This window comes from Octopus bimaculoides, chromosome 16 (assembly GCF_046866305.1).
Source record: "Octopus bimaculoides isolate indiv1 chromosome 16, ASM4686630v1, whole genome shotgun sequence".
Taxonomy (NCBI): Eukaryota; Metazoa; Mollusca; class Cephalopoda; order Octopoda; family Octopodidae; genus Octopus; species Octopus bimaculoides.
The window spans coordinates 8,872,296-8,887,310 of NC_142943.1; the positions used below are offsets into that span (position 1 = coordinate 8,872,296).

The 15,015-nt window shown below is 34.7% G+C and overlaps 1 protein-coding gene across 1 annotated transcript in view; it reads left to right on the forward strand.

The window, feature by feature from the left end:
• The window catches only part of LOC106868211 (multicopper oxidase 3), a 15,138-nt gene extending 691 nt beyond the window's left edge, over window positions 1-14,447 (forward strand). The window contains exon 2 of the mRNA XM_014913373.3: window positions 8,176-14,447. Coding sequence (XP_014768859.2) covers window positions 8,198-10,117 — 1,920 coding nt within the window. The 5' untranslated portion in view covers window positions 8,176-8,197 and the 3' untranslated portion in view covers window positions 10,118-14,447. The remainder of the gene's footprint in view (window positions 1-8,175) is intronic.
• Window positions 14,448-15,015: the final 568 nt, after the last annotated feature.

A 15,015-nucleotide genomic window follows, 5' to 3' on the forward strand; every position in this document is an offset into this window, starting at 1 on the left:
CTAGCATAAAGCAGCCGTAAAAACACGCTGGAATGATCAAAATAACATTTCAAAATAACATTTTAAATAGAAATAAGCAAGATATTGGGTGAAAAATTAGCAAACCTCATTTGAATGTCAGAGAAATATACCTAGTAGATATAGCAAAAAGGTTAGATATGTGTAAATATTGACAGATAATTACGAAATTTGTAACTTTAAAGTTATCTCATATGAGATCACTGATAGGTAATGGGTTAAATTACCAATATCAAACGTAAGAATGTTATAGATTACAAAAATAACGCCCACATATCGAATTGCAATTATATCGAGTGTAAGATATTTCAGCACAATATATTTCAACTAATTTTCATAAACAAGCAAGTAACTTATTTACGAAAGAAAAGTAAAACGTGTATAAAATATCGACCAACCATATTTCAAACGAGTGATTCTCAAAGTGGGCAGTATTACCCCCCACCCCCCAAGAGGGCGTCGAAGAAAAGTGGGGTGATGATGGGGTGGCGATTCATGTAAAAATTGGGGAGAGAATGGAGTAGCAGTTCATGTAAAAACAACAAAATAAAAGGTTCATTATTCATTTATTCTTTTACTTGTTTCAGTCATTTGACTGCAGCCATGCTGGAGCACCGCCTTTAGTCGAGCAAATCGACCCCAGGACTTATTCTTTGTAAGCCTAGTACTTATTCTATCGATCTCTTTTGCCGAACCGCTAAGTTACGGGGACGTAAACACACCACCATCTGTTGTCAAGCGATGTTGGGTTGGGGGGACCAAACACAGACACACAAACATATACACACACATACATACATACATACATATATATATATATATATATTTTTTTCTCCGTGTTTTTCTCCTTGTCTCCGTATTCTTTCTGTTGAAGAGCGTAGCTCGAAACGTCAAAGACTTTCCGTATTCCCGAGCGTCATACTAATATATACTTTTGTTATTTACACCACCTGTCCTCGTCTGTTGTTATTTTTTGTATATTCTCCCATATATATATATATATATATATATATATATATATATATATATATATATATATATATATATATATATATATATATATATACATACATATATACGACGGGCTTCTTTAAATTTCCGTCTACCAAATCCACTCACAAGGCTTTGGCCGGCCCGAGGCTATAGTAGAAGACACTTGCGCAAGGTGTCACGCAGTGGGAACGAACCCTGAACCATGTGGCTGGTAAGCAAGCTACTTACCACACAGCCACTCCTGCGCCTATTAGGCTAAGTTTTATTTGTGAAATACAGTTGCTTTGAATCTGCTTTAGAAAGAAGTCTATGTCTGTGATGGTTATTTGGGGTGAGGCACTAGGAATGTGGGCTGGATGTCAAGGGGGCGGCAGCCCGAAAAAGTTTGGGAACCACTGTTTTAAACTATAACTTCAATTGTATACGATGCATATTTTTCAACTTACAAGGGTAAAAATATTAGCTGCATGAAATATGTATTTTACTTTGCAAGATGTGTGTGTGTGTTTGTGTGTGTGTGTGTGTGTGTGTGTGTGTGTATCTGTGTGTCTGTGTGTCAGTGTTGGTTGATAACACTTTGAAGAAGGTAATTTCTTTCCAGTCACTTTGGTGAATGGCGCTTATGCCAAGAAGAAGTGATCGCAGCAGACGCTATTACCTCATCGCATACCATGCGTATTTCCCAATTGACAAGTACAAACATACTCTGCAGTATGGCCCCTATAAGGGGTGGGTGTCTTAATGTCAACCAGAGAAGTTGAATTGTTGAGAATCTTTTTAACTTGGGTCTTATATCCATTGCTCGAATTTCTTTGAAATAGGAAGTACATATACAGCTATATACATACATGTATATATATATATATATATATATATATATATATATATATATACATATATATATATATATATATATATATATATATATATATATATATATATATATATATATATACAGCTATATATATATACATGTATATATATATATATATATATATATATATATATATATATATATATATATATATATATATATATATATATATATACACATCTATATGTATACATGTATATATATATATATATATATATATATATATATATATATTTACTATTAAAAGGGTAAAGGTTTATCAATTTATTAATCTATTAATAAATTAACAATTAATAATTTTTACCAAGTCCTTCAGTATGTAAACACCAGTTCTTATACATTTATAAACATAGTTATGGGATCGGCAACAGTTGCTTCACCACATATTAATTGTTAATTTATTAATGAATTAATAAATTGATAAACCTTTACCCTTTTAATTGTAATAATTATTCACTCCCTGATAGTAAACCACAGATTCTCTGCGGTATTGCTTGTGACGCACATGGTAATTTCTTGAGGAGGGATAATGGACTGGCTACCCTATGTAGGTTCGGAGATGTTTTCGAGTTGTGCCGATGCATGATGTTCGGTCGGTCGTGCATGCACAATTGCTAGCATCGTCGAATTTGCAACTGGAATATCATACTGATGAGGAAATGGAGGGTTTATCGCTCCTAAGCCAGAAACGCGTCTTTGATTAACTTCAACTGGTTAGTTTTCGTTGTTTTTTCTTCTTGTTTTGCCTTTGTGAGTTACAAGTAGTGCTATCTGTTAGAGTCCGAGACTTTATTCAACTGTTATATTATTCTATACACATTTACACAAATTAAAAAAAAATTATATATATATATATATATATATATATATATATATATATACATATAAAATTTTATAATATAAGCATAATTATAATTAGGGTTCGGCAAAAATTGCTTCACCACATACCGAAATTTAGAAATAGCAGTTAAATACTATTCCCCTACCATAATATATCTCCCAGACAGCATTTTTGCTGAACACTAATTATAATTATGCTTATAATTATAAAATTTTTGTATAAGTATACCAATAATGGTTCTTTTCGCATACCGAAATACTTGGTGAAATTAGTAGTTGATTTATATACATCAGTGTTGATTTATATACATACACACACACACGCACACACACACACACACACATACATATATATATATATATACATATATATATGTATATATATATATATATGTATATATATATATATATATATATATATATATATATATATATATATATATATATATATATATATATACGTACATACATGCATATATATATATATATATATATATATATGCATACGTACATGTATATGTATATATATATATATATATATATATACGTACATACATGCATATATATATATATATATATATATATATATATATATATATATATATATATATATATATATATATATATATATATATATATATATATATATATATATGTATGTATGTATGTATGTATGTATGTTCTATGTATCTATGTAAATTTCCAATGATTGTATATATACTACTGGTAGTCCGTCGGTTACGACGACTTGTGCCCCAATTGATGCGATTAAAGGAGAAGCCTACTAGTAGAGTTAACGTGCAAGGGGCTGAGTACTCCACAGAAACCCCATTGTAAGAAAGGAACCTACTGTCCGAGATTTCCCTGAAACTCCACGAGCAAGTGCCCTCTCCAATCCCTTCCTTCCGACTCACAGGTCTGCACTTAGAGAGAGGTACCATCCACTCTTACCATTTTTGCAACTTTTAACCACATTTTAATAAACTCACTCGAGAGCAGCACTTGCATCTCCACTCGCAGTTTCCTTTTCAAGTGAAACTTGAAGAAGTCAACGAGAGCTCTACCAAAGTGGAATGTATCTGTCCTCATGCATTTCAGCCTTGTCCACCAAGCAACCTCTTTCACCACAGCCACCAGGCAAAGGAAAACTGCCTTGCTAGCATGATTATTAGAGGGCGGCGGTGCGATCACCACTACAGACTCGGCCGACATCTGATATAAGCACAAGATGTTTGTACGCGTGCGTGATCTTTGTATATATACATATGCAGACACACACACACATACACACACAAACACACACACACACACACACACACACACACACACACACACACACACATATATATATATATATATATAGTAGTAGCAACAGAAAAAGCGGAATTTCGATTATCCCCACGTGGTGAGTTGCAATATATATATGAAATTAAAACAGGAAAATACACACACTTTACATAATTTTAATATAATTTTAATATATCGACCGGTTTCGCTTTCGCTATTCATGATATTATGGTTTACTTATTTGAATACGTATTTTTTTACGAAGAAATTTTTGTCCATGTTGTGTGTAATGATATTTACGAGTGACTGACTCCACTAGTAGAAAAATAAGAGGAGGTCATTGGTTACCGTTATTATCGTTGTTGTTGTGGGCAAGAGAGATAACAGTTCAGCTTTCGGTAAGGGGAGGGGAATATATGTGTACACACTAAAAAAAGTGAGGGGATTTATGTATCGGGATGTAATCGTGAATTGAAATATGTAAAAAAGTAAAAGTTGGTTATGCGTGCATATTAAAACGTGTTCTGTATTTTTCAATGAAAAAAGTTTCTTTATTTAAACCTTCTTGTGGAGAGATCGTGTCTTTGCACTAGTAGAAGGGGAAGACGCTGAAATTTGGTTTGATGTTATCTGCACATTTTCTATATGTTCACTGAGAGGAATTTGCTTGTATTGTGGGAAACGGATTTGCTCTTTATGTAGAGTGGCACTCCTTCTCAAGGTAATACTCGTCTGTCCAATATAGTTGTGTCCGCAACCCGAGCAGGTTATTACATAAATTAGGTTTTCAGAGGCACAAGTGAAACTAGTTTTAATTGTGAACCTTAGTCCATGTTTGAAAAGGAAATCCGAGCCTTCTAGTAAGTTGGGGCAGGTTCCACAGTTTGGCGTTCGCATTTTTTAACCGTTGGTTTTGTGGTTGTTTTGTAAAGCTTCGCGTTTGTTAGTAGTTTCTTTAACGATTTGTGTAGCTTTTTGCATTTGATGAATCGGCGCGTTTTCAGGATGTCGTTCGTTTTTGGATCTCTATTTAGTAAAGGGAGATTTTGCACAATAATGTTGAATGCCTCATTGTTTCTGGGGTTGTGTGTTGATATAAATATTAGTGTTTTAAGATGGTGTGTGGTGTTATGTCTTGTTGTTCTTAGTGTTTTTATGTCTAATTTTTTGGCACGTTTAATTCCCTCGTCTATAAGTGAGGGTGGATATTGTCTTTCAGTAAGCGTTGTTTTGAGGTCTTGAAGACGAAGGCTCCGAGTTGTTCTATCAGACCCTATTGTGCAAATACTTTTTGCCAAATTGAAAGGGATATTTATTTTGATGTGTTTCGGGTGGCATGAGCTAAAGAGGAGATATTGTTTTGAATTAGTTGGTTTATAATAGATGCCAGCTATGATTTGATTGTTGACTTTTTTATCATGATGTCTAAAAATGGGAGCTGTTCTTTGTTATATTCCATTGTGAATTGAATGTTACTATTTATATCATTTAGTGTTGATTTGAAATCCTAAAGTTTGTCAATGTTCTCCTTCCAAATGATAAAACAGTCATCCAGGTATCTTCTCCAATTTTCTCTTATGTAAAGGTAAAATGGGTAACCATATTTCTGAAGTGATACTTCATATAAGGTGAATTCAAAATAAGCCATTATTAGGTTCGCAAGAACAGGGGCTGCTTTCGTTCCCATCGCAATTCCGCATTGCTGACGATAGTATGTGTCATCAAATAGAAAATAATTCTTCTAAAGTATAAATTTTAAAGATTCAATAATAAAGATCTGATTTATGCGTTCCGGGAGTACTTCGGGGTACTTTTCCAACCCGAATTTAATTGCTTTTATTCCATAATCATGTAGGATGTTAGTGTAAAGCTTGATAACATCGAGGGTAACCAATATTGCGTATTCATTAATTGCTCTTGGTAGGTGTTCTAGCATGTCTAAATCGTCTCTAATGAAACTTTTGATGTATTTCAGCAAGGCTTTCAGTAGAATGTCTAGAAAATTGCTTAGGCGGTGGGTTTCACAGGCTGGCCTAGCTACAATGGGTCTTAAAGTTAAGTCTTCTGGCGTTTGGATATTAATGTATTTGCCCGGTGATTGTTTGCAGGTTTCAATGATTATCTTGCTCTTGTGTATTTTAGGAAGGCCGTAAAAAAGACTGGGACTACATTTGAAGTTCGTGATGTAGTCTGTTTCTTTTTGTGTCAGGCCTTTTCCATGTAGAAGAATTAAGGATGCAAGATTTTTCATTGTTTTTTTTGTTGTTTATAGTTTATAAATTTTTCGTAGAAGGCCTCGTTGTCTAGTATGGATAATACTAGGTTTTTATAGTGTTCTGTGTCCATCAGAACTACAGCACTTCCTTTGTCTGCTTCTTTAATTGTTAGGTCTTTGTCGTTTTGTATTTCGATTAGATTTTTCCATTCTAGATTGTTGAGGTTCGAATTAATTTTTCGTTTATGGAATGTATTAAGGAAATTTTGGATATGGTCGCAGAAGCCATCCAGTGTTTTATTCCTACCCCTATGTGGAAGGTAATTACTTCTGTTTTTGACGAGTGATTCAGCTTCGTTGTTGTAGTCAGTTAGTGCTTCTGCGAGTCATAGTTTTCTGCAGAATTCTGAAATATTGTCTTTAATTTCATTATGGTTAGATCTTCGTGGGGTTGGAGTAAACTTTAAACCTTTGGCTAGTATATTGATTTCTGTTATATAGAGAGTTTTCTTTGATAAGTTAATTAATTTGGGTTTCTCCCGTAAGTTTTGTTCCAACGTGTGTCCCTGTTTCTCTCCACTTGGTCTAAAAAATGTTTATTGTAATTTGGTTGGTAGAAGTTATTATTGGTGTTATTATTATTATTATTATTAATAATTAAATCAGTATTATTATTACTTATCATATTGGGATTGCTGGGAGGTTGGTGTTGCTATCTGGGTAAACTGGTTGGGAGCCTGTGGTTAGAGTTTCTTCGTTGGAATGAACTGTTGGGGTGCTTAATTATGTTTGGAATGATGGGGAGCTGGTTGTGCTGTCTGGGTAAATAGGATGAGGATACGTGGGTTGAGTTTCTCCCTTGGATGTTTCTAGTTGCTGGGGAGAAAAAATTACTTCTACCTCTAGGTTGGTTTCTTCTAGTGTTTCTAATTGGTGAGTAGTCCCTGATATTAGTTAGAGAATGGTTTACTTCTAGGTAATGAGTCAGTTTTCTGTGTTTGTGTTCTTTTCGATGTTGATTGTTTGATCTAGGTGGACGTGTATTTATTTCTGTAGATGTATTTGTTCTGGATTTTTAAGGAAGGGGTTATCTGAAGTGTAGTCTCTTTTAAACTGAGCTTCATAACTAAGGAAGAAGTTAACACTGTTTTGCCATCGTTGCAGGGAATTTATTTCTTCCAACTTACAGCTGTCTTTCCATAGTTTTATAACACTTTCCAAGAGTTGTTCAGCAGCATGTTTAGGGAGTTCGGTGTGCATTTCCTCATCGATCGTTTTATATTTTTGTTCGTTATTCGATGCTCTGAGTTTGAGTAACTCAATCTTTATTTTCATTTTTTCTAGTGCTAATGTCTCCCTAAATTTCCTTTGCTGTTCGGGTTCTTCTGGAATTGGCTTAATTTGTAGTTTGCGTGGTAGAATTAAAGGTGTTGAGTTAATCCCATTTTCATATATTTCTGCTTTATTGTTATTTTTTATCATGTTCCAAGATTTTTGGGCCAAATATGGCTAATGCGACCTTTAATCAAATGTGCTGACATTGGTATACTTTCGTTATGGTTTAGGTATTTTGGTGATGATTCTTTTTCAAAGTTATTTGTGAAAAATGAATGCAATGTTGTGCATAGTTCGTTCAAACTTTGACTAACTTGTTCTGTAGATTGTCTTCTTTGTTCAAATTACGTTTCTTCTCGGGTACAGTAATTTAGTCCTTCTATTTTGTTAGTTAGAACAACTAAATTTGAGTTAATTTCTTTCAATTCTTATATATATATATATATATATATATATATATATATATATATATATACATCGTAAGAGAAGAAAGAGTTTACATTTAAGACTTTTGTTGTTAGTATTTAGTCGTTTTGTTGCTGTTGTTGTTGTTTTGTTGTTATTGTTACTTTGTTGTTGCTGATGTCGATTTCTTTTCTTCTTTTTCTTCCAGTTTCTAGCTTCAAACTTTAAAAATGTCTGCATTTTTGCTGTTGACTCTGGTACTGACGCTCGTTAACCCGAGTTATGTTACCTTGGCAAGACGTAATTCCTGCCGCTACGAAGACACAATATGTGAGTTTAGTTTAACCGTTACTCACAAACTACCGATGACCTATCATCGCTATCCAGTCGAACTTAACGACGGCAAACTGTATTATTTCCACAAATATAAACATTACCTCGATGCTGATGATGTATTAACGATGGATGGTTATGATGAACAATGGTTAGCAATCACTGTAAATGAAACTATCCCAGGCCCTACTATTGAAGTTTACATCAACCAGACTGTCATCATAAAAGTCACAAATGAATTGTGGTCCACTGCTACTAGCTTACATTGGCATGGAATTGACCAGGTAGGATCTCCATTTATGGATGGTGTCAGCTTTGTTACCCAGTGTCCAATACAACCAAGTGAGTCGTTCATTTACATATTCAATGCCACTAAGACAGGTACATATTTCTACCATTCTCATATCGGATTACAAAGGATAATGGGACTTTATGGAGCGCTTATTGTACGGGATAAACCTCCCATTATTCAGGAGAAGGTTTTAATAATTAGTGAATACAATCATTTTTGGAATGCGAATAAAGCATGGATGAAAACAAACTATTTCGATGCATTACATGGGAAAATAATGCCTGATCTAAGAACATATGATGGAACATATTTAGGAGCCTTTCTGTATACATCTGGATTAGTAAACGGTAGAGGACGATATTATAACAAACGTGGACATCACAATGGGGCACCATTATCAAGATTTAACGTTCAACAAGATCAAATGTATCGATTCCGAGTTATTTCTGCGGCCAGTGAATTGGCTTTTGAATTTTCAATTGATTCCCATCCCCTTCAGATTGTAGCGTCTGACGGAGCAGATTTGAAAGGATCTTTTTACGATTCTGTTATCATACAGCCAGGAGAACGATATGATTTCTTCATAACAACTAACAAAGACATAAAAAATTATTGGATTCGAGGTAAAACGTTAACAGAAAACCTAAATCAAACATTCGAAGCAATATTATCATACGAAGGAGCCTCAGATACAGACCCGACCAGCAGAAGCAAAAACTGTAGTCATACAGTCTGTGATGTCCTCAACTGTCCATTTATGTATTTTCCAGTGAAATATAATAAACGATGCCATTCCATTTCTGGTCTCCATTCGCCTAAAGTTCAAAATGTACCAAAATATGAAGAGCACCATTGGGAAGAATATTTTCTTAATTTCGCTTTTCCTGATGGTAGAGCTTCCGTGAATGGACGACAGTTTCTTTATCCTCATGTCAACGCATTGCTCCAACCAAATGAAATAAAAACATTGTGCAAAGAAACTGAATGTGGTCCTGGAAAAACTTGCGCATGCACGCATTCAATAACGTTATCAAAGGGTAGTAATGTTCAATTAGTTTTAACAAATATGCGCAGACTTTATGGAATTTCTCACCCTATACATTTACACGGTCATTCTTTTCATGTGGTGAAAATTGGTTTTCCTACTTATAACAAAACAACAGGAGAGATAATTTCAATTAATAAGGATATCATGTGTTACGGTGACACGGATTATACATATTGTAATAAACCAGGCTGGCGAAATAAGACTTGGAAAGGAGACAATATACCCGGATTAAATTTAGTAAACCCTCCCTTAAAGGATACTATAACATTACCCTCGGGTGGGTACGTTGTTGTCAGACTGAAAGCCAATAATCCTGGCTTATGGTTTATGCATTGCCACATGGCATTTCATACTTTTGAAGGAATGGCTCTGCTAGTAAACGAGTCATTTACAGACATACCGACTTCGAAATATTCCTTGCCTAAATGTCAAAGCGTAAATTTACATGGACATTTTTTTTCTAAAGGGACAAATTAAATACTTTCGAAAAACAGTGATAGCCTTTGAAGAGCATATACTAATATATGATAGAGAGTGTGTGTGAGAGAGAGGGAGAGAGAGGGAGAGAGAGAGAGAGAGAGAGAGAGGGAGAGAGGGAGAGAGAGAGAGGGAGAGAGAGAGGGAGAGAGAGAGAGGGAGAGAGAGAGAGAGAGGGCAGAGAAAATATTTACATGCGGGTTTGTGAGGTGTCTGTATGTTTTTGTGTATGAGAGAGATCATGTGTATGCGTGCGTGTGTAATATCCGTAGGCACGTGTATGTGTGTGTGTGTGTGTGTGTGTGTGTGTATGCCCATACATACATATACATATATACATATACAATGTGTGTGAAGAAGTGAGAAGATGTGTGTACGCATGCGTAATCTTTGTAAATACGTATATATATAAATTTAAACAATAAGGGTGAAAAATTGAATATTAATTTGATTAATATCAATTTAAAACCAGTGGCCTGGCATATTGAAAAGTTATATTACATACATATAAGAGTGATGACCACTACGTGGACATCCATTATGCTAGAAGATGATCACCTATGGTCTGACCACTAAGAAAAGATTGTTCTCAAGAAAATGTTGGCGTTTGTTGAATTTTCTTGAGGACAATATTTTCTTAGTGCTCAGATCATTGGTGGTCTTCTTCTAGCATAATGGATGTCCACTTAGGGATCATCCCTCCTATATGTATATATGCATGTATATACACATGTAGATGTAAGTATGTACATATATGTGTGTATACATGTATATATATTCTTTGTATTATATATATATATATATATATACGTGCGTGTATGTGTGTGTGTATGTGAAAGAGTGGGACATGTCTAAGTATGTGTATGCGCGTGCACGTGTGCGTCGATATTAAGTGTATCTGTGTAGGTGTAGCCCAATGACAGGAATTATTTGCTTCGAAATCAGGAAGCTTCATGTTTGACCCTACTCTTTGGCTCCTTGGGGCATTTTTTTAAAATTTTTTTTTTTTAGCATATCTCCGGGTCAGCTTTAATCATATCTTTGGTGATTGAAAACTGCTCAACGAAAACTGTTTCGAAGCCCATAATATAAGCTGTACTACATACAGAAATACTGCAGAGAAGTTCATATTAAAGCTACAAGTGACTGTTGAATAATCAACCGTTTACTTTGGTCAAGTGATTGGATGAACAACTAAAATACAAAAAAAGCTGAAAGCAAGAGACGTCTTATATTTATATGAGTGCAAATATGTAGGCGTATATATGAATGTTTACGATTCGCAGACCGGACGTTGTGAGTGTTTATTGAGCGAAAACACCTAAAGCTCCACGAGGCTCCGGCAGGGGAGGGTGGCAAACCCTGCTGTACTATTTCACCACAACTTTCTCTCACTCTTACTTCCTGTTTCTGTTGCGCCTGTAATTCAAAGGGTCAGCCTTGTCACACTGTGTCACGCTGAATATCCCCGAGAACTACGTTAACGGTACACGTGTCTGTGGAGTGCTCAGCCACTTGCACGTTAATTTCACGAGCAGGCTGTTCCGTTGATCGGATCAACTGGAACCCTCGACGTCGTAAGCGACGGAGTGCCAACAACAACAACAACAACATATATGAATGTATGTATGTCTATATGTACGTATGCATCTAAATATGTGCGTGTATGTGTGTGTGTGTGTGTGTGTGTGTGTGTGTTTGTGTTTGGGTGTACTTTTACGCATACATTGTGAGATAGAGCGAAACTAATTATATTTGTATACCTGTTATAGATGGTTCTTTGGAGTTATTGTCACATGTAGCCTAAGCAATGTAAGTACATATTTAAATAACGCTGGGTTTTTCCGAGAACACTTGTAAATAAACGCAGATCTCGAAAAATCTATTCAATTACAAATACAGTAAATTATGCAAAACAACCCAAATTCTCTATTTTAGTTCCCTGGAATATTACTCACTATCACATACATACATACATACATAAAATGCATACATATATACATACATACATACATACATATACACATAAAATGCATACATATATACGTACATACATGTACGTATATACAAGCATACAAGTGTACATATTTTCATGCGTACACACGTACATATGCATATATACATATACATGCGGCCATACATACATATACATATATACATATACAGTAGTGACCAAAATTAGAGAACGAAAATAAAATTTAACGATATTTACATTTCTATTTTACTTCTGCAAATGGGATTTTTACTGAATATTCTTTAGAGCATGTTCAGTTTTAACAATAAATTTTGTAGGAAGTGATTAATAACTAAATAATTTATCATAGAGAAAATGTTTATTTGAAACTCACAAGATAGAAAAAATTAGAAAATGTATGGCGTAAAATTCAAGAAGTAAAATCTGGCAGCACTCGGACTAATGTAAAATAATTTGACCTAACGATGCGAAGATTTATATTGAAAAGTAGTGAATTAGCAACCATGGAAAGCCAACGTAAAGTTGTCGCAGGCCTTAAGAAGCGAATAGTAATCTCTGCTATCACCATCAACAGATCAAAGAGTGTTGTTTCAGGAATACTCAAGGTTTATGAAGAAACAAGCTCGTTTGTGTCATTAGAAAAATGTGAGGGATTCCACCGAAAACAAGTATATGGCAAAACTGTAATTCAGAGGTTCTCTTTTAGAGACCGTTTTGATACTGCTGCAGGAATTTCTCGCCAAGTAAGTCGTGATTACGGAATGAATGTGTCTCGGAAGACTGTGACTTGTCGTTTGAAGGAAGTTGGGCTTCATGCCATTGCCCCGCCACTAAGCTTCTCATCAGTATGAAGAACCGAAAAGCTAGGTTAGACTTTGCCAATGAGCAACTACTTTCAATGGACAACAACTAGTCTTATGAGTTCTAGAGTGATGAAAGCAAGTTCAATTTGGTTGGCTCTGATGCTAGACAATACGAGAGACGTCGTATAAGTGAAAGATTGCTCCCTAAATGCATGAAAAAATCAGTGAAGTCTGGGGGTGGGTATTTAACGTGTTGGGAATGATTTCTGCAGCAGGTGTTGGGCCTTTGATCCAGATCCATGGTATTGTGAATGCAGCCATATACAAAAGCATCGTTCTACAGCATGTTGTGCCCGCTATGAGGTCATCTCCAACTCGTCAGCCAATCTTTATGCAAATTAATGCGCCATGTCACAGTGCTTAAAATAGTTAAGGAGGTATTTGAAGCTTAAAACATTAATGTGATGTGCTGGCCAGCTCGAAGTCCTGACCCCTAATCCTATTGAAAACTTATGGAAGCTACTTGGTGATAAGATTAGAGAGCACTGACCTGCGAATGTTACGATTTTGTGGGGAAAACGTCAGGAAGAATGGAATAAAATTTCATCAGAACATGTGAGAAATTGGTCAAATCCTGTGGATGGAGACGTGCTGAATCATTAAAACTAAAGGAATGTACACAACTTATTATTGATGTGGATGGTAAAATCTCTGGCAAAACTTTGGTTTCTTGAATTTAATATACATTCTCTAATTTTGTCCATCTTGTATTTTTCAAATTAACATTTTTTTCTATTCTAAATTATTTAGTCATTAATCACTTCCTACACAATGTACTGCAATTAATGAACTAGCTTTAAAGTACATGCAGTAAAATCCCATTCGGGTAAATGAAGCAGAAATGTAAATATCGAGGCGGTAGGCATATAGTTTGAGACAAATATGTGTATTATTTTTAGTATACCAAGAAACTAGAACAGGTTTCCCTCATTGTCAGGTGGATGACAATGGTTAAAAGGTTAGAAATAGCTGCATGACTCAACTCTGAAGAAACTTTTTTAAACGACTGCTGAGAAAAGGCATTTGCTTGCTTCATTGGAACAATTGAAACCGTTTGGGGCCAATAAATTTACAATGCTCTTTTCATAATATTGCTATATTGTTATTATATATATTATTTAGGAGGGGGTTGCCAAAACGTTCCTGCTTTTTGCAAAGGAAAACACACGTGGTTCAGTTAATTATGATTTTCTTCAACATATTCCGCTCTCAGATTCACACACTTGTTGCAGTGATCCTTCAGTTTTTCTAAGACCTGTAGAACTCGGAAGGTTGGGGCTCCCATCAGGTCTTTCGCGATACGCTTAAATTCAGGAACTTTTGAGCAACCCTTCGAATGATATAATTTTTATTTGTCATGTTTTTCACAACTTTATACTGTTGTATAATTCACCCGATGTAAAATTATATGTTAGCATTTAAAAAATATTTTTGTCTCTGTAATGTCCCACTTTTATGCCCTTGGAGAAAATAAAGAAATTATAACTTGAAACCATTATTATTATTATAATGTTTTTTTTCTTCTTTCTTCAAATTTTCTTCCATTTCTCGCCGAGTGTTTTCCGTACACCTTGGGCAGAGAAGCTCATTGTATGCATTCCCAGTTTACACACGCAAATTCACATATAAAATATGTATAATTATTATTATTATTATTATTATTATTATTATTATTATTATTATTATTATTATTATTATTGTTATTATTATTATCATTATTATTATGATCATTATCATTTTATGGCTTCTTGTCATTATAACTATATTTCATCTGCCTTAGTACCGGGCACCTTCCATAGGCCAAGAGTAGCAAGGGCACTTTTGTTTTGCTACGCATGCTAAAATTACCACCACATTTATTCCATTTCAGATGGAGAGTGCTTTCTGTAGTATATGGGCTGTACCCATCAAGGTTATCGTTTGGAGCTCACGGATATTGAAGTTACCAGGGAGTGGCTTAATATACTTCTCAGCTCCCTTCTTTATCATTCTAAACGCACCAATTATCACTGGTATTATTGCAGTACTAAGTAAGATTCCATATTTTTGTGATTTCAATT